We start from the raw sequence: 21,813 nt of genomic DNA on the forward strand, positions 1-21,813 counted from the left end.
GGCTAAGAACACTATTTGTATTGGATTTGTACACAAATTCACGTTTTTGAGTAATTTTGGGTCTGCATGCACTTACGAAATGTTGCGTAATTTTGGAACCGCGTACCCGGGGGTCACAATTTTGGTCTCAAAAGTTGCGCGAGACTTGAAAGTAAAAAGTCAGCGAGCCACGCGGTCAAAAAATTTCGCGCGGCGGATTTATCGCGAAAGATGTCGAGGGGGGGGGGGGCTGAATCAGCCCCCCCAGTCTTTTTAGGGCTAAAAGAGAGCGGTGTTGGCTCAGTCGGTAACGCGTCTGCCCGTCGAACCAAAGATCGTGGGTTCGAGTCCACCCCGGGCGGATGACTGAAGCCAGTGCGTTGTGTGTAAACGTCTCTCCCATGTTCCATAGATGCAGGCTATGTTACAATGGAAAACACACCGTCCCTCGGATAGGACGTTAAATGGAGGCCCCGTGTAGAGGAGAGTCACCACCTTTGCACGTTAAGAACCCACTGCACTATTCGTATAAGAGTAGGGGGAAACCCCGGTGTAGTGGTCCACCTGCATTCCCCCAATCAGTTATATCGGGAGAGACCTGCGGGTCATAGTGATTCGGTTCGCTTTTCGCCTCCCAGGCACAGATGACGCCAAACAAATAATAATAATAATAAATGACATTTTATAACAAATAAAGAAGATAAATTAACCGAACGGAGGGACTTGTCAAGAAAAGCAATGCTTGTATAAAAGGCAAGTCCCTTAACTGAGTTTCAATGCTAATTAATAAAGCTATATACAATAATGGAGACTGTAAAAACACGTAATCTAAAAAACAAATCAAAATAAAGCGACTACCAAAAATAAGAGAAAGTGGTTTAAAGGATATTCATAATAATAATGATAAATTCGAAGTATAAAATCATAATATTTTAAGAAAATGAAAGCAGCAGCATACCTGTATGTGTCTGGTGCGGTTCTTGGTACCATGGTAGCAGCGGAGGGTTGTGGGATTGGCTGATAAACACTAACATTGTTGCTACTGTAACCACTACTTAACGGTAGATGACTGGAAGACTGTGTATGGACCCCACCCACCTCGGCCTGCTGTCTCCTCTGATTGCGTAATTTCTCCTCTCGACGCCATTTTGCACGGCGATTGGAGAACCACACCTAAGAATATGAAAATGAATATGATCATAACAGACATTGGCTCACATTAAAAAAGGTTTTGTTTAAAATTCTTTTTAATTGTGATGTGTCTTGTATAAAAAAGAATTAAAAGAAATAAATTTAGGTAAACACGTAAACACTTTCAAGATATCTGTGACTGAGATATCATCATTTAAGTAATTTCTTCTCGGGATAGATGTAAGTATTTGGAATGAAATTGGTTGTTCCTGGTCACTTTATATCATTTCCTTGTTGAGCACTAAATAATAATTTTGGGTTGAGCACGAAATTTTCAGGGACTAATTTTTGCAACTTGCAACATATCACAGACACGAAAGACCTTGCAGCTCAGATTTTAAAAGTCAAATCAATGTTAACCAGGTTACTAAATCGCTGAAGTCTGTTATATTTGTATACACTTTCATACATTTGTCCACTCGCTTAATATGTTGGTTAAAACTATAAATGTAGCAACACAATTGCACGTAAAGCGTATGGTATTGTGCGTTAATGTCTATCTTTTTTAATCTTAAGACAAAATATTTGCAGGTTTTGCTAACATAAAAATTGACTTCAGATGTTTAAATACAACGGATATACAATTTAGTTTCACCTTAACCTGACGTTCAATAGGGTCATAATGAAATAGTGAATAGTAATGAGTCAGAAAGAAGAGGATCGAGGGTATTTGAATTCCAGTTCATCGTGGCTTAACCGTGAACCAGAATAGCCTGGTGGTTGAGTCGCTGCCCGGAAAGCAGTAGATGGCAGGTTCGAATCCCGCTGGTTCCAATTTTTTCTGACTTATGATTTATGATTTTCATACAGATCGAGCATACTGATCTTATGATTTTCATTACAGATCGAGCATACTGATCTTAAACAAATAGGAGTAATGCCGAAAATTTGTTAAACAAATTATAATCTCCTATAAAAGCCTCTTAATTTACTATCTATTGTCCACGGCGGACGGCATTTGAATAGTAATGAGTCAGAAAGAAGAGGATCGAGGGTATTTGAATTCCAGTTCATCGTGGCTTAACCGTGAACCAGAATAGCCTGGTGGTTGAGTCGCTGCCCGGAAAGCAGTAGATGGCAGGTTCGAATCCCGCTGGTTCCAATTTTTTCTGACTTATGATTTATGATTCTCATACAGATCGAGCATACTGATCTTATGATTTTCATTACAGATCGAGCATACTGATCTTAAACAAATAGGAGTAATGCCGAAAATTTGTTAAACATAATGAAATAACTCTGAAAAAAGGTTTACCCAATATTCAAAAAGTTAACATGCATGTAAGTTGGTTTTAAAATGATACCATGTCACCTTAACCTGACGGCGTTGCTATACCACTTAAATATGCTTATTGCCAAATCTTACTCAACAAGTAGGCATGTTTCCTTTTTAAACCTAATATTGGGTGAACTCAAGAATATTTAAAGTGTGGTGTGAACACTGTTACCTGTATTCTTGCTTCCGGTAGGTCAATCTTCTGTGCCAGTCTCTCTCGCGCAAAGACATCTGGGTAATGTGTTCGTTCAAATTCTGTAGATATAATGAAAAAAAATTAAAGAATTCGATTTTTATTTGAGATGAGAGCCAAATGAAGGAAAAATTCAAATCAAAATATGAAAACTAATAATTACTTATCCATGACGAAGAGGGTAATTATAGAACGAAGAATACAAAGGCAGCGTTGTCTTTTCTTGTTTGGGGGCATGGTGCACTAAATATCATGTTACATTAAAAATTAGGAGAATGGGTAGGCCTTCCGTGCCAAAAAAACACAGTGATCCACAGTGTGAAACACAATGTGAAGTCACCTTCATATCGTTAAATTTGAGCTTTAAACAGTGTGAATCACATATTCACATAGTCTATTATGGTGACACACTGTGAACATCCACACCATGCAGAGATGTAGCCACAGTGAGAAATTATTTTTTACATTTTTAAATGTGTGCATTACAACAATGTGAATCACATATTCACATAGCATTCTATGCCAACAGACTCTGAACATCCACACCAAGATGTAGCCAATGTGTGAAATTCCTTTAATCTCTTAAATTTGCGTATTTCCACCATTTTCACCCATTCTACTATGCCAACACACGGTCATCATACAGCCCAGTCACTTCTTTCACATACTCTTACTTCTTACATGGACCCCTACGAAAAATAGCGTTTGCTGATCGCACGAGTGGTAAATAAATAAACGAAATATATAAATAAAATAAAGAAAAATGAATAATTAAAAATAATAAATATCTTTCGCTTTTCATTCGTTTTCCTGTGGAGTCACCCCTGTCCACTTTAGCAATTTCTGAAAGAAGAAAGTCCGGGAGAGCATACATGTAAAAGACCTATGACATACACTGAGAAAATTTCTACAACCCCCCCCCCCCCCCACAAATTCCTTCAGCAGAGGCTCGAGAACATCTGTAATCTTACTGCACTGTGTAATCTAAAATGCATTTGTGTAAAATTGCAGAAAATTGGTATTTGGTGTATGTAACCTTCCAAATTTATTGTAATAATCTTGTTTTCCCCTTTTTCAAAACAGACCTGATCTGTAAAATTGTAGAAAATCTTTCCTGTTATAACAATTTACAGAATGATTTGGTTATTTCTTTCTGTAAAATCTTTTTTTTTCTTCTATAAAATCTTCTTTTTTTTCTAACAAATATTTCATTTGTCAACTGATTGAAATGCTGATAACAAGATGTTGGTTCATCTCCACTGGTCAAGCTATGCTATAGCCACACCAACGAAACCGACTCCAAACCGACCGATAGTGTGTGATTGGAAATATCGTCATGTATTTGGTAGGTCTTGAGTCGAACTCGTGGGTGGGACTAGGGCATCATGCAGTTTATATTGATCACTTTCTTCTGAATTTAATTCTCACTCCCTGAGTCATCTTTTCTTCACATATTTCTCTCTATCTCACTCTGTTTCTCTTTGTTTTCCTCCCTTTCTATTTCGATTTTTGTTATCACCTGTTCCCCCGTGTCCCGACTACTCCACTCTACAAATCAAACTCTACATCCTTATTCCCCCTAAACCACTAACAATTTCTTAAAATGCTTCAATCGACCAACGTCTACCTCCTGAATAAGGATTCCAAATCTCTTTCTTCCTCTTAAAAAAAAATCTATTCCCACCCGGTCGATAATTATCTTCTTTCATTAATATCTCATTCCCCAGCTCTTCCCCTTTCAATAAGTAAAAGAACAATCTTCATGAGGATAGGAAGTATGAATATCGTTAAAACCATCTCTTTCTCTGGTCATCTCTCCCCACTCTCTCTTTTTAAATTCATGTACGCCGGTGAAATATTCCCGCGCGTACGGGGCAATCACCCGCCAATATTTCACCGGACTAGTCAGGCGTAAGTATGTCGCGAACGTCTCGCTAAAAGGCCCGCTTCTGACAGCCTCCACGGCGGAGACCTTGGTCGTTAATTGGATGGTATTGGCGAAGGTGCAATACCAGTTTCATTACTGCTTCACTTCTGATTATTGCCCGGCATAGGTGGTCTACCAAAATGTGCACGGTGGATAAATTGTCATGATCAGTTCTTACTTATTATCCTTCTCATTTTTAAGAAAAACAAAATCAAATCAAATATCTGAATTTTACAATATCAGGCGTTCCATTGATAGTCCAAAAGATAATCATGATGATATTCTCAGTTAATCATCGACTTTTATCGTTGATTTGAATTTTGATAACGAGGAACTGTGCGTATGCATGTCACTTCAGCGATTATTAATGTCATTATTAATCGCTGAAGTGCCATGCATATGCACAGTTTTTCGTTATCGAAATTCAAATCAATGATCAATATATATTTCTAGTACTACTACTATGCATACTGATCTACTACTACAAATACAACAACAACAACAACAACAACAACTACTACTGCTGCTGCTACAACTATCACGACTACTACTACTGCTACTAATACTATAATAACATACTAATATTCCTGCTGCTAGCTTTACCACCACGAGTACTACTTCTACTACTTCTACTATCACTACTATTGCCACACTATTATCCCTGCTACTACTTCTTCAATGTTTACGATTACTACTTCTACTACTACCACTACTTCTTCCACTTCCACTACTTCTGCCACTAGCTCTTATTATCTCTATACTACTTTTAATATGACTACTACTACTACTACTACTACTACTACTACTACTACTACTACTACTATGAATACTACTTTTAGTACTTCTACTTCTACTGTTACTACTATTGCAACTACTACTATTACTAGGCCTACCACTGTTGTTACTACTATTATCATGACTATAACTACTATTATTTTTACCTCTACTACTAGTCCTACTGCTATAGCATTGCTACTGCTAATACTACTACAGCTATTACTACTACTACTTCTACTACTACTATTATTACTACGAATACTGCTATTACTAATGCTACTATTACTATTACTACTACTACTATTACTACTACTACTACTACTACTACTACTACTACTACCACTACTACTTCTGCTACTACTAGCTCTAGTCATGCTAGTACTACAATACGTCTACTACTACTTCTACTACTACTACTTCTTCTTCTACCGCTACTACTACTGCTGCAACTACTACTACTGCTGCTTTACTGGAGCTGCTGCTGGAATATACATCTGTACACTACTGCTGTTGCTAATAATATTTCTATTGCTACTACTCCTGATACTACGTCCACTGTTGCTACTTCTACTGCTCCTACTTTTGCACGGCTTCTACTTCTACTACTATTACTTATACCATTTCTTCATGGATATAGTAAAGCTCCTACTACTACTACTACTACTACTACTACTACTACTACTACTACTATACTATTACTAGTACTACTACTGCTACTAATACCACTGTTTCGTTCGCTGCTACTGGATCTTCCTTCAATGCTACTATCACATTCTAGGAAATTCATTCTAAAAATCTGTTTCATAGTTTACGGACCTAGGGTAGGGGGGGGGGTTATAAATTATGAAATAATGTTCTATATTATCTTAAACATGATGGGCAACATACTGTCCACACAACAATTGGTTATATCTTTATCGAATTCTGGGTAGCTTTAAACCAATAACATGTGCTTTGGGTATAAACTACCCAGAGTTGGATATTTGTTTAAGCAATTGTTGCGTGGACAGCATGTTGCCCAACATTTTTAAGACTGTAGATTTATATTCAAGGGTTAAGCTTCTTTCTCCCTCTCTCAAAATGTGCACTTAATTTACATCTTTCAATCATCAGAATTATTGGAGTATAATCATCAATCAATATCGACAAAATTAAAAATAATGTCATTTTAACCCTCATTTCCTAACCTTACATCATTTAATAATTGCATTGCTTTAGTCGGCGATAAGCTCTATATTCTCTACTCATTTTTTTATGCATTAGTATTTACTTTACGGAATATTCGGAAGTTTGACGGGAGGAGAGTCACGGCCAAGTCAATGCAATAAATGGAGGCAATGTCTTGAGAAGGCTATGACACGTATTAATGCCTGACCTTGGCGTGACCGTGCGTATTATCACGCGCGTACGTGTGCACATTAACGCGCGCTCGAATGCGTAGCGCTGTATGCGAATCTTAGCGCGGTGTCGTATCCCGCTCGATGCTACCTCTGTCATGCGAAAACATGTCCTAAGGAAATAATTGAACATCTTTAAAAAAAAAATGAAATGACGACTATTCCGATGTAGGTCTATTTTTAAAATATATAAATCCCAATATACAATTTTAAAACCATTTTCCTTCTCCCCTTTTTTTTAGAATAAAACATAAACTAGCCAAAATTCGTGCGGTAGACTGCATTTAAAATAAGTCACTAAACATCATGACTTCAATTATAACGATGACAAAAATGATGATGATAATAACAATGATAATAATGATCAAATAATAAGATAATAATAGTAATAACTATTATGGGGATGATGCAAACTAAAACGATAACTTCGATGAAGATTGAAATAACAAACAGTGGTAATGTAAATGATTATACAAAAAGATACTCAAAATAAATAGAGAACACTGCTATTAAGAGAATTATCATCTTTTTATCATGAAAATAATCCAACTCATTTGATGTTTAAAAATTGTTTAACAATATTTGAAATCCCATTTCAGAATCCTTGGCTGTTTATAAATACCAACATAAATATACCGATTTTTATGCATGTGAGGAAGTTTAATTATGAGCTTATCATGCATATTGAAATAAAATCAATACAAACGTAGAATAAAAGATGTTTTGATAGATTAAGAGAAATATGTATATTAAAACCATACATATAAATGCCTACTTAGGCTATAGGAGTCGAAATATAATTCTAAAAAAGGAAGAAATATAATTTAAAAAAAGGAAAAGGGGGAGGAAAAAATAATATGGAAGCGAAGAAATAAAAATCAAATAGGAAAGGAATGGGCGAAATCGGTACCAAATAATTTTATTGGGACAGTATTTTCCGTGAGAGTTCGACATGGGCGCCACAATATAGCTGTCGCCTTGTAAGCAACGGGCGACTCCAGTCCTGGTCAGCCGGACCGTCGGCCTAGGTTTGGCGCTAATCGTGTTACGCGGCTAAGTGCACAGCTTTGCCACCTTTACACCACGGCGCGGGCTAACCGCATACAGAAAAAGCATTTTATATTTTCCACGAAGAAGGGGATATTTTTAACATGATTAAGGGTGACGTGGAGTATCTCTTCAGGGTTATGGTTCATGATTTCATCGATATCACCCGATAGAACCTTGCAAAACTGAGACAGAAGAATTAACCATAGACTGCTGAAGGCGCAGGAAGCAAAACATTATTTTCCCCTTTTTAAGAAGAAATATATTTGCTTTAGTCAAGCGAAATTGATCCTGAAAAAAGTCAAACCATCTTTTATTACCTTTATGGTTAAAAGGAATTGATATTGAAATTTATGTGTACATGGATTTGCCATATACATGCACTGCTTTGTTTCCTCCCTGATTTTCATTCCACATATAGTGCAGAAACAATTTATTCATGTACCGATAATTTTCCAACGATATTACTTATAATGGAAATATTTATTTTGCTTTATATACAAGTAAGTGTTAGTTGTTATATTAAATCACCTGGAGATGGAAATGAAGTGAAACTGATTTTAAAGAAAGTTCATCTTTACTACGTTGTAAGTTGATCTCTTTGTTTCATTAATTTGTTTTGATTGCGTGTCAAATTATATATTTTAAGTAGAGGATGAATACAATCAATTTTGATAGCATATATTAACAAAAATAAAATAATTTGAATCAGGGAACCTACATGATTGTCATTTTTTTTTTAAATATAGAAATTATAGTACATAGCCTATACGGTATACACAAAAATGTGAATTAGAAATTGCTCATTCATCAATTTCAGATTTAGTGCTATGCCAGGTACTTTCAGTATAATTTACCCATTTATATGGGAACATATTTATATTTCTCTGTAATCTGTTCAATATACTCTATTGAAAAAAATCTCGTCTGTCATAAAATACTATGCTCATAAATGGATGATTATGTCTAAAAGATAAAGGATTTACTATCATCTATGGAAAGATGGTATTAAAAAATCACAGTTTGCATTGATTAATATTGAATAAATGAAGAAGTAGGCAAATATTGACACATCATGCCCATGGTCTGTGTAATCACGGAGGCAAATTTCTATCCTTACATAAATGTATACGTATCAAGCAGACCCACTTCGGCCTATGCTTTGGTGTCCTTCAATTATTTAATGAAAACAAAATTACCTCTGACATGGTCAAGAATAATTACCGCGTTCGATAATACTTCATTTCCACTATACAAAAAACAAACAAATTCTGATGAATAAATGGATGATGATGATGCTGTACAATTGGTGATGATGATGGATTTGTACGAATTTCCTTATACTTGGCAGAACAGTTTCAAATAGAGATTTTTTTTTAAATGATAGGTTTCAATTCAATTGATTCAAATAAACATTTAATTTCTTACACTTTCACAAAACATCATTTTCAATATAATCCATACTAAATAATTTATCATATACACGAGTACAAATATATAAAAGACCACAGTGTGACAGTGAAAATTTAATATACTTTAACTAAATAAATTTAATGAAAACAAAGGGCCTATGAATAAAGACATAAAATACTAAAAAGGATTTTTTTATCAAATGTACTTTTTACAGGATGGATATTTCATTTTAGTAAAATATTAGACTTGTGAGCTAGGGATATGAACAGATTAAAAAACCCTCTTGAAAAAATGAAATACTTTGATATGGAAAGATATGAAGGCGAGCCAATTTCCATTTCACAATTTTTGTTTTACCTCACCTGATGTTGTCAGAAAATTTGTGTTCTATTTAGATTCATTTATATTTTATGCCGGTATCTTTACATTACACATGTTTTTTTGCATGTACGTGTAAGTGAACCCCCTAGCTCTACCACAAGGGCTGTGTACTCAATGGCAGGAAAGTAAAAAAAATTGAATATAGTTCCATTTTGGTAGATTTGCACTATCATGAATGATATTCAAAGATATATAGAAAATAGCATTCACGACTGAGCTCGGTATATAGTAACGTGAGGATTCATTTGGGACAATACTCATACAATTTTCCTCGTATTTAGGAAGCAACCTAAAGAATCAAGCAATCAGGTTATAATATGAATAGACAAACCAAAAAGGAAATAAGGTGACCACAAGCACCCTCCCAAACCACATGCCCTCTGGGCTTTTCAACGAAATTCTTTCAAGGTGTGTGTTTGCGCGACCCTATTACAATAATTAATTACTAAATCTAGTGTATAAAGGGTTTCATATTATGAGAAAAATATCGATTAAAAATCTCCCAGCTGCACCACTTCAAAATAAAATTTAGATAATATAATGTGAGGAATAGTCATTGAAGAAATTCTCAAAGAACCTAAAAAATTGACTAAACCCAAAGTGCAAAAAAAACTGTATTTGTTCCTTTTTTTCTTTTAAACTATTTTTTCTCATTTAATAATTAGATTACATTTATAGTTAACTGTAAAAACACTGAGCGCTTAGAAACACTTATATTATAATACGTTGAAAAGTACTCGAAAATGATTAACAATCACCATCACTGGCTAGTTATTGGAGTATTTCAGGACGACTGACCCAAAACGTTTTGGCGAAAAGGGTATTTTTGTTAAATCACTACATGTTTTTTTTGTCAATTGACATCGAATTCTCCATAAAATGGGTAATATTATAGTTGATATTCTGTTTTTAGTATTTTTCTATTGGTTGTCAATAAAGAGCCAATTAATTATCAATATACATTGAGACCGCATTTCTTCTCGCTTACTTTGGTGACTAGCATGACAAAAACTGTGCCCAACCAATTTTTGTCAGTAGTCAATGTTAATCATAATGATTACGATTTCAAGAAAATAATGCCCATATGACCAGATAAGATTACTATAATTTTCGTAACAGTTAGACAATGGATGAATAAATTAACATGATTATGAGCTCAATGGCGCGCGCTTTATTGTTTAAAGGCGGGAAACAAAGCTGTGGCCATTGATAACACGATACATGAAAATTACGAATGTAATAACCCATGTAGTATATTACATCCTAGGGGTGGATCAACGATTCGTTCTAGTTCCCAAGTGTTAATCCACACGAACACATGCATATGGTGAAAGGTAACTGGTTTAAGGAATATACACGATATGACAGACGGACGAAAAACGCTTGGTTGATAAAATTGACAAATTAGTTCTCCATGGCCCCCCTCGACGATGATGAATCAATTTACGAAGAATTAAACAAAAACATCCCCCAAGAATGGCGTCCAAAACGCGACGAAATACCCTCCGAACTTTCTTCTTTATCTTTACTCCCAATTCCCACTTCGGATCAAACACATCTCCCACTCCCAGGACCGATGTGGGTGATAGTTAATTATTTAGCGCTTTTCGCGACTGGGGATAAAGGCCACACGGCCCGTGCGCGTCGGCGCAATTTCTGGGCAAGCTATGTATTGAAACGCAATGATGCCTCGGTGACGGAGAGCCATTCTTTCTCGATTAGACGTCTTCCCAGGTGTATGATGATTAAATATTAACACAGGCTTCCAAATAGCTGCAGGCCGTGAATCGGTACGATGTATGGGTTTAATGGGCTTATAATTACCACTTGTGCTGGGATCGTCGATTTGCGGTACCTCTTTCAGGCAGACCGTTCACGATGATACAAATTTTAGGAATCAACTCTTTAGTGTAATTGCATCAATTTGAAAAACCACATTGCATGAAAATACTCTGATATGAATTTTCATATAAAGAAAATATACTACTTCATTTTCTTCCAGAATTTAGGTAATTTTGTATGTTTAGGGGGAAATTATAAATGAAAAAGGTCTCATTATACCCCCTCAAATCAAAAAATAAATAAAGTTGTAAAAATATCTCCTTATATGAGAATTCGAACCATACAACAAATTGTATACATGGGACGATACTCAATTTTAAATACGAATCTCAAATACATTATTTTGTATATAAACTTGGGATAGAACGGTGTCAGAATTCAACCCATAAGTGTACAGGCCCAACACTTCTACAAACATGACTTTTTTGCATCGCCCGTCAAGCATACGGAACGACTATCATTTCTGGGGTAATTGGAATTAATACTTCAAAATGTCTATTGCTGCGATGCCCCGTTAACAAGTTGGATAAATGGCAGATGCTGAAACGTATTAATCCCCTCCTGAAGCAATTTCTTCATTACATAGATTTCGAAATTTGTTAAGGAGTTTTGTAAATCCATCATGTCTATAAGAGTTTCTCAGTGAAATCCCTTGCAATCAATAATTCAAATCAAATATTACTTTATTGATAATAAACTTTTGCCTTAACGTCTATAAACATTATGCTGTTGATGTTCTTTTTTGCAGTCCGGATGACTGTGAGAGTTGTGCACATACACCCTTACAAACACACACACCCACACCCACACACACACACACACATATATATATATATATATATATATATAGCTTAGATAGCCCAATAGTATTTTCCTACCTACTCCTTTACACCTTCATCTAGTATATTCCTTGATTTTACTATGTTTGCTTTTTGGATTGTACTATTAAATAGATGTGGAATAATATTTTAAATTGAATACGAGTTTGAATTACAATATTTATATAAAATTAATCGTATCAAATGTCCCAGTGCTTCAGAGCGTTATTGATAGCTTGTATTAAATGATCGCAAGGGGATCAAGGCAGTAAAGCGGTAACCCAAATGTTTCACATTTGTAGACTCTCTCTTTCTTAAATTCTGATTTAAAAAATCAAGAAACCGCCGTCTTTTATCAGGTGTTTCGAAGTCTAGTCACTCGAAAGAGTAAATGCTAGAAAAGGCTTCTCTTAATTTCGACGAATATTTAGTTAAAGGTCTATATCTAGTCCAATGACATCATCATGACAAGTAGAGTACAAGTGATTCAAAAGAAATATATTTAATGATGATTAATGCTTTCAAGGTCGGGATAAACCGTAGAACATAAAACCCACTCAAAATCAAACTAAAAATGATCGGATTGTAATTAATTTATGCAGAAATAGAACAGCCAATCGCATCTTTTTAAAGGGATGTGGCAAACAAATGATATAGCGTGAAAGAAGAAAAGATAGATGGGGGGGGGAATAGAAAGAGCCAGAGAGATGGAGAGATATATGAAGCAAGAAAGAGAGAGAGAGAGAGGGGGGGGGGGTGACAATGAGACAGATTGCCAGTCTTTTTTTCGAACGTTCTAGTAAGAAAATATTACGTTGATAAAATTTACATTCCAATGAACTAGATAAATGAAAGTTTGAATGACAGATTTATCCCATGAGAAAATTCCATTACAAATGAAAGAAGATTTCGAAATTTATATTTACAAAAAAAGAAGAAATATGCCTTTAATTTCCAGAAGTAGACACAATCGTCAATGCGGTTTTATAATGGGAGAATTTAGTTGTTATAAAGGCAGCGTATTTGGTTTTCGTTTCAATTATTACGATGGTACATGAGAAAGCAAAGCGTGAAAATGCACCAACTTTAGCGAGGCCTAATCCGGATAAGACAAAAATCACGGCGCGTGAAATTGTTTAATTTCTGTAAGAAAACCGGTGATAAATCACCTTTCATTCTATTTAAAGCATCCAATTTATCTCGGATTGGCTACAATCGTGTTGGTTTGTAAGTTTGAAAGGACGTGACAATGTTTGTGGTGGAAACTATTGTCATCTAAATAAACATCAATAGTTTGGTTGAATGCGATATGGGAGATGAGTAAAGTCAAGGTGCGGATTGCTTCTGCCGCGGTCCCTTTTAACTTTGTCTATAGCGCGAGGAAATGAATTAACTCACTATTTGAAGCTGTGGAAAATAAACAATAAACTTCAATTTCATCTCTCTCACGGCTTTTACGTTATCTATAATGGATACTACCCCCTACAACCCGTTTGCAAATGTCCCTCAAATATACCTAAGCGCATAGAAATATTAATGGAATGCGCTATATAAATGTAGCTATTATTTATTATCTATTTCTAATTCTCCATCGGATATCATACCACAAAATCATCTTTTTGCAAAAATTACTTTCACTCGCTTTTAATACATTATTCCACTTCTCCCCTTTTTTCGTGTTTATCATATATATGTTTAACAGACATTACTAGGTATATTACAAAACGACCGTCCATTATCACTTTCATACAGCTTCTTTCACAAACTCAACACAAACTCACGAACAGGGATATGTTTCATTTACGATTAATTTTTAATCATTAGGGTTAGTTGGTAAGTGGTAAACGCCGATGAAACTGTCAATTCCAGAAATAAACGCAGGGGCTGAACATGAAATTAAGAGTGAATATTGGTCAGACTTGAGACTTCATGATACATCCGCCATAAATAATCACCTTTAAAAAAATCTTCAATTTCTCACCTTTCTCGAGTTCTTCAATCTGTTGAGCAGTAAATGAAGTGCGGTTTCTTTGTAGTTTTCTTTTCAACCGTAATCTAGCTTGGGCATCTTCGTCATCTTCTGCTTTTGCTTCATGCTCACCTGAAAAACAAAAAGATGAAGACATTTTTACAAATAAATGAATAAGTAAATAAATCATTAAATCAATAGATTGATAAAAGACATAATTATCAATATCTAGTGTGTGACATCAACTTTCTAAATTGCATGAATACGAAATCATAATTACCCGATTGGGTGTCCGACCCCACAATAAATGAATAAATATATAAATAATTAACTGGTGTGCAGATAATTGAAATTTATTCATGGATGCTCCTGAACATACTTACAATACACTTAACAAGAAATTATTTCATAAGAAATTGAATTTAAAAACGGACTGGTTATAGAGCCCAAAAATATCAAGACATCAAGGTTAGCCAATGCGTTTAATGAAATAGACACAAGAATTTAATGTCCTTTTCATGAAGATGCTTTTCCCATTTGAGTAAAGCATGTTTCTTTGAAACACAGAAGCGCCGTTAATTCCCACAATAATAAATAACAAGAATCGAAAGAGAAAAGATGTTACTGTAAAGCAAAGCCCAATGCCCCTCTTACAAGCAAGTGCAATCAGATGTATAACATTATTGAAATACAGATGTTTAAAGTGTATTCCTCAACAATGGTACAATAATGATTCAATGATTGTAATATTCTCCCCTTACCAATAGATTGAAATAAAAGCAATTAATGACAAAATACTTTCAATATTACAAACATTATAAACATACTCTAGGGGCGTTTTATTAGTTGTAGTTATGTAAATGGAAAATGGTGTAGGCACGTACAAAAACTGTTGGCGCTCTCATACCACGGCATCCAGCTTGTCCCAGAATACTCGCCAAATTGCGGCATGGAAAAATCTCTGGAGCAGTACTCGTGAAAGAGTGAAAAAAATCTTTACTACCCCTTCTAATCAAAGACTTAACAAGACTCAGATGATGTACTTGGATCAACTTGTTGCTATTACAATTTACCCTAATTATTCAAGTTACTATGCATGAAGTTTTGTTAAAGTGAGGCAGGACGCATGGAATCGCTAAAAAGTCATACAAAGTCCTAAGAATGAGCAATTGTGGAGTTTATCTAGAAGTGCGCATCATCGCTATATCGGTATTCAGTCTTTTACCAATCCAAATTATTATAAATTGTCTTGAATTAAGATTCAACTTTCAATGCAGTGGACAAAGGTAGACGTCTTTCCTCGAGTTATGTTATGCATGGATGTAGTCTATTAAATGGAAACTCTTCCGATGGTCAAATAGCAAGATCGATGAGTTCATCTGTACTTTCAAATCCACCTTGAAAACGTTTCGAAGGAAAGAGGTGTCGGAAAGTAGGTGATGTGCTAACACAAAAGACCAAAGGTAACTCTTTAACAGTTTCAGAAGCTGGATGGCATCATCAAGAAAAGTGGATATCGGTAGATGGTGACGTCCGATTTGGATTTCCTCAGACTTTCTCGAAACAAAATATTCTCATCTCGCCTGAGACCAACTCTTGGGGGGTTTTAAGGTTGATATAACTAACCATTCTACAAAACAGATCACTATTCGACGGGGTCGAAACAACTTGTGACTTGGTAGAAAACTTGTTTCCCTATAACCAGCTCTGTCATGCAACAAACTGTCAAACTTGGGCATGATGAAAAATCACCCATCGCATGCTTCGGGTTTTTTAATCATAAAAGAAACACTTATTTCAAGTGCGTTCAATGACACTAGACTCTAAAGTGCAATTTTGCAATAAACAAGGAGAGAATAGTTGAGTTCTTTATTCCCTCAACAGTGCATTCAATTGCAGTTCTTTATTTGTATGAAAAGACACAAAACACAGCTCCAACGAGAGTCTTTTTTACTCTACACGTGACAATAAATTCCGTAACAAAAGTGCACAATTACCTATTGGACCACTCGACTTGTAATTTGGTTTCCATTCACATACTAATGATTAGTCACCCTATTGTAATGTACAGTTGAATGTTGAATAATATAATTTAAAAATTGCATATTTACTTTATTTGATATAAAAATACAATACTATGATTTCATAAAAGGTGTGGGATTGACGTAACTTTGAAATTAATTTTTTAACACCCATCCCCTTTTATATTTGTAAATAAATTCGGCGATAAACTTATTCCCCTGCATACATGTCTGCAAAAAAAATACAGAAACTTAATCGCAAATATTTATTAATATTTCACCACCAATATATTGTCCTGATGTATAAAGTTGTACCTCAAAACACACATAATTTTATTTTTGGTTGGCATTATATGCCGCTGAAAGTCTATATTATGTTAAAGGGGGACATTAATCAAGCATGAATGATAGTGCCAAAATGAATATTAAAACAATAGTCTATCCATAATATGTTTAAAGATAAGGATTGATAATACAATCGCGAAGACATCATCGCTTCTCTAATCTTCAGATTGTATTCAGTACGCATAAAAAACGTCATATCTATCTTATTCAAAGTTCGATTTTGACGCAATTTTTAGTTCTAAGTGTGATTTTCTCCATTGGTTAAATGAATTTAATACCAAGACATAATTAGACAATAAGAATCATCCAGCTTTCCGCGGCGGTAAACACAAACTTGAATTTGGAACTCCACTCCATACATATCTGCAGCATAGCGATACTATGCTGTTTTCTCTTGACAATTGTGAAAAATTGAAAGAAATCTATCGAACAAAAGTATTCTAATTTTCATATTTCTATACTCCCTATTATTTCCTTATTTTCGCTTCATCCAACTTTTCTTAAAGTACTTTTCATCCTTTCTTTTTATTATTTTACATTCATAACACAAATTTTTTTTTCTTATTTGACACCTTTTTTAAAAATAAAAATCATGCCAAATTGGAAATGAACTTCAGGCGATAGTTCTGAAGAAGCCTGTTATTTTGTTTTCCCCATTTCCAGGTTTTATGAATTTTCTCCATTCCATAATCAAATAAAGGTCATTCTCATATGCATGAAACATATCCTGCAAAGTCATGATAGTCCTAAGCAGGGGCGGATCCAGGAATTTCCAAAAGGGGTGGGGGCACATTTTCCCAAGAAAAAAATGACAAGCAAAAAACAAAAAAATCCTTACTTTCTAGGGGGGGGGGCACACTTGAGTTTCAACGGCATTTTACATTACAAATTTTAACTGTGCCTCTCAAAGGGGGGGGGGGGGGAGGGCACGAGCCGGCTGTGCCACCCCGAGAATCTCATAAGGGGGGGGGGGGATCTGCTTTACAGGGTAAGTTCACCCTGACAATAAGCTGGTTTTAATAAACGCAGAAAAAAAACTATTGGTGAAGGGTTGATGAAAATACGTCGAAGAATAACGGATTTTGGATGCTTATATAGGTCGAGTCCACTTCAGAAAAATGTTGATTTAAATAAATAGAGAAAAAAACAGACAAGCTTAATGCTGAAACTTTCAGAAAAAAGTGATTTTTTTCTTTGTCCTTTTTGTTCCCTTTTTAATGGGGATTTCAACTTTTCTTTAATATCATCTTATAGAGCTGTTTAAAATCTATACATTGGAACAACAAAATCAAATTTGATAATTAGTTGATCTAACCAATTATGTAACTGAGCTCTTCATAATGTGGTTGTGCATAACATCAAACACATCAATTCACACCCCTGAAAAAAAATCATAATTCGTCATGTTCCATTAAAAAAGGAATTTATTAAATTTATTTCACATGAGATATAGTGGAGCTGCTCGCATATGACGTCACAAATCAAAAGGTTGAAAATTTTCATAACTCACATATTCTTTGATGTTTTTATCAAACCTTCACAATTTTTTTCTCTTATTTAAAAAAATAAAACCAACTTATCGAGAGGGCAAACCTCCTCTGATTTATGGAAACGACCTAGGGATGTTTGTGTCGTAACATCTGAATTCTTTCAAAAGAGAACGGTGAAAAACAAAGTGGAGTATGATTTTGCATGAACACTTAAGAAGAAATGAGCTCCTTAAAGGACAAGTCCACCCCCAACAAAAAGTTGATTTGAATAAAAGAAAAAACATCCAACGAACATAACACTCAAAAAATTCATCAAAATATGATGTAAAATAAGAAAGTTATGACATTTTAAGGTTTCGCTTCATTTCACATAAGAGTTATATGTACATCCTGGTCTGTATGCAAATGAGCAGACTGATGACGTCACAGGCTCACTATCTCTTTTGTATTTTATTATATGAAATATTCTCACTTTCTCCTAATTGTCAAATGAATTAACAACTAATTCCTCCCTGAACATGTGGAATTATGATAAAGTCAAGTTGGTCTCTATTGCAAAATCTGTAATAATTTAAATATTGTAGGATTCAAATAAAATGCATCAACTCTCGCATTTGCATATCAATAAGTTGTGAATATAACTCTACTGTGAAAAATAAGCGAGAATTAAAAATTTCATCCGATTTTGATGAAATTTTCAGCGTTATGCTTGTTTCATTTTTGAATATCGATTTAACTCAACCACTTTCTGTGGTGAACTTGACCTTTAATTTCCCGACATGGTAACGCAATATCCCGTGTGCCGTAATTTTTGTTTGATCCATTTAGCCATTTTTCTTCAATCAGTTTATGATGGGTGACAAACAGATAGGCTATGATATATATTTTCATTATTTGACTAAGACAATAAAAAATTAATAACAATAGAATTCATGAATTCAAAACAGTTTACATAATAATCCCACCAGTATTGGAGTACTCTCTAGCCTTTAAATGGGGAGTGAACTGTGTATGGTCTCTCATTGCCTGTGTGTTACAAATACATAGTCTTAAAATATTTGCAACTTTCAGATATCTACTAATACTACAGAGAATAAATTGACGTTTAACTGTATTTGTACACTGTTAGAAAATTTATCCTTAAACTAAAAGAAGTTCCTGCAGCAGAGTCTCGAGAACACCTGTAATCTTACCAGATTGCGTAATCTTACAGGAAATTGGTATTTGGTGTGTGTAATCTTACAAATTTCCTTAAATAAAACACTCTTTCCCCCTTTTTCTAACAGACCTGTTCTGTTAAATTGCAGAAAAATTCCTGTTTCATGAATTTAAAGAATGATTCTGGTATTGCTTTCTGCAAAATCTTCTTTTATTTTTCTGTAAAATCAGGTTTTTTTTAACAGTGTATAGAGGAACAAAAATGTTTTGAGAGGGAAAATAATTGTTTTGTTACTTGGTAACATAATTATTGCGGTATAAATGTATTGAATAGGAAATTAGGCATGTTATCATTCAAGAGGGTCTATATTTCTAGACATCTACAGAAGTCTGCAAATTTCCAAATAAGAATTATCATTTCATATTTGTCAATTTCCAAATAAGAATTATCATTTCATATTTGTCAAAGAGCGCCAGCTATGTCAATGCTCAATTTTCCGCAGATCTGAACTGCAGTCCGCGCTAATCGGTGATGACATGATGGTTGGTCACAGCCATGATGATATATACTTCAAACCGATCATCAATGCGTTTTTTATTTCAGATAATATAATAGCTTTGATCGGCGTAGCAAGGTTTGTGTTGGTGTGACTGTCACGTTTAGGTTATTGCGAGGGTACATTTAGAGACTTGGTTTCATTTCACTTATTGCTTCATCATTAAAAAACCCTAAACCAAAAAAAAATCAATCGCCAAACGGAAATGACCAATCATGATCGCCGTTGCACGCGCCTTTCGTTAAAAAACACAACTTACAACCTATCAAGAGTGTTCTTTCATATTGCCAAACCCATATCAAACTTCTGTGTTACAAAGCACTTACACAAAAAGGAAATATGACTTTCAGGAAAATTAATCCCCAAAATCTTAGTAATATACGACAAGGTATTAAGTTAAAATATTGCACTAACAATGATCATAGTTTGTTCAAATTTCATCCTCAAATCACCATTCGATTATAAACCTGTAGGCCTATACTTGAGTGTATGTATGTGTGTGTGTGTGTGTGTGTGTGGGGGGGGGGGTTAGAAACTCCATTATGATTTATAACCTACGTCAATGCGGGTCAAAGTTACAGGGGCCGTGGATCGGTTTTGAAAGTGTATGTGTATGTGTGTGTCTAATCATGCAAAAAATCACAATCAGATGGTCATTTTTATACTTTTGTGCACGATTTTTCGAAAAAAGTGTTTGTGTGGGGGGGGGGGGGGGGGACCAGCCAATGGACTAAACTGTCAGATTTACAACACCCCACTAAATGAAATCCTCGTCAAATCTTCTCGTCCTACCATTTTAAGGAAGGTGAGAAGATAAGCAACAAAGGGCGGGAATGTGTATGTGCCGGGGTGTGTGTGCATGTGAGAGAGAGCTAGAAGATGGATAGAAAGATAGAAAGGGACAGAAAGAGAGGAAGAGAGAGAGAGAGAGCAGCCGTGATGTTGTTGAGAATTATACAATGATTGCTGACTTGCTACGGGCAATTTTCTCCGAGAGAAAAGACGGCGGTGCGGGGCGATGCAGGAAAAAAAAGAGAACGTTTAAATTCATCGGCTAGCTTGAACATCAAAACAATATTAAAAGGAAACGAAAAAGTGCAACAACCCTTCCGAAAGAATATACATCGACTTGGACTGACACGCGAACTCGTGAAAGAAAAGAGAACGAACAGAAGCTTCGGAAATTATGGGATTTTTTTTCTTTTAGATAACAATACCTCATAAAAAATACCCATGTTTGAAGCTGGGACAATGTGAAGGTCTTTAGAAAAAAAATAAGAAGATTAGGAAGTGCTAATGTGGCCTGCATAATATTATAGTCATGGACTACAACGGAAATATAATTTAGAGATAACGGTTGCGAGAACTATCTTCATAACTTTCATGACTTTCCAATACTCTAGTCATGCTAGTATGTTACGTGTGTCATTCCATTTTTGCAACTTGGCGGTTTCCCGCTCCGGAGTAGTAATCGTTGTATGACGTCATAAAATGAAGAATACATTTCATTATAACATAATTATTGCCAGCATATACCATGGTAAATTATTTGTCATCATAGTTATCGCCAAAGATATTTGTAATTATAGATTTTTTTTTCGAATAATGACTAACAAATATTTGAATACAATTGAATTCGAATAGTTAAAAAACAATAATCAAGTTGTAAATCATGAAAGAAAAACTCTATGAATATTAGTTTCAACACTTTGACCGAATACGCATACAAGTACGCCTGTTCGGAAGCTATGAAATTCAGATACACATTAGGTTACTCTTGCTTTATATTCAAGGTAAGTCTATGGAATTATTTCATGAATAAAAAAAAATTGAATTTTTGTGACACTCATCACGCCTATATAAGATTTTGCTAAACTAAAGAAAATTTTTTTTTTTATCATTTTATCGAAGATACCCTCCTGGCATCTGGTTATCACATCTAAAGTGTATCGTGAAAAGATGGGAATTATCAGTTTATCACACATAACGACAAACAGAAGATAATCCTAGAAAATACAAATTATGTATACGA

The 21,813-nt window shown here is 34.8% G+C and overlaps 1 protein-coding gene across 4 annotated transcripts in view; it reads right to left on the reverse strand.

Moving 5' to 3' along the window:
- The window catches only part of LOC121421029 (paired box protein Pax-6-like), an 87,022-nt gene that overhangs the window by 5,406 nt on the left and 59,803 nt on the right, over nt 1-21,813 (reverse strand). For all 4 annotated transcript variants that reach the window (XM_041615625.1, XM_041615626.1, XM_041615623.1 and 1 more), the window contains 3 exons: nt 14,223-14,342; nt 2,619-2,701; nt 938-1,152 (listed from right to left, as the gene is read on the reverse strand). In XM_041615625.1, coding sequence (XP_041471559.1) covers nt 938-1,152; nt 2,619-2,701; nt 14,223-14,342 — 418 coding nt within the window. The remainder of the gene's footprint in view (nt 1-937; nt 1,153-2,618; nt 2,702-14,222; nt 14,343-21,813) is intronic.

This window comes from Lytechinus variegatus, chromosome 9, assembly GCF_018143015.1.
Source record: "Lytechinus variegatus isolate NC3 chromosome 9, Lvar_3.0, whole genome shotgun sequence".
In the NCBI taxonomy this organism is placed as follows: Eukaryota; Metazoa; Echinodermata; class Echinoidea; order Temnopleuroida; family Toxopneustidae; genus Lytechinus; species Lytechinus variegatus.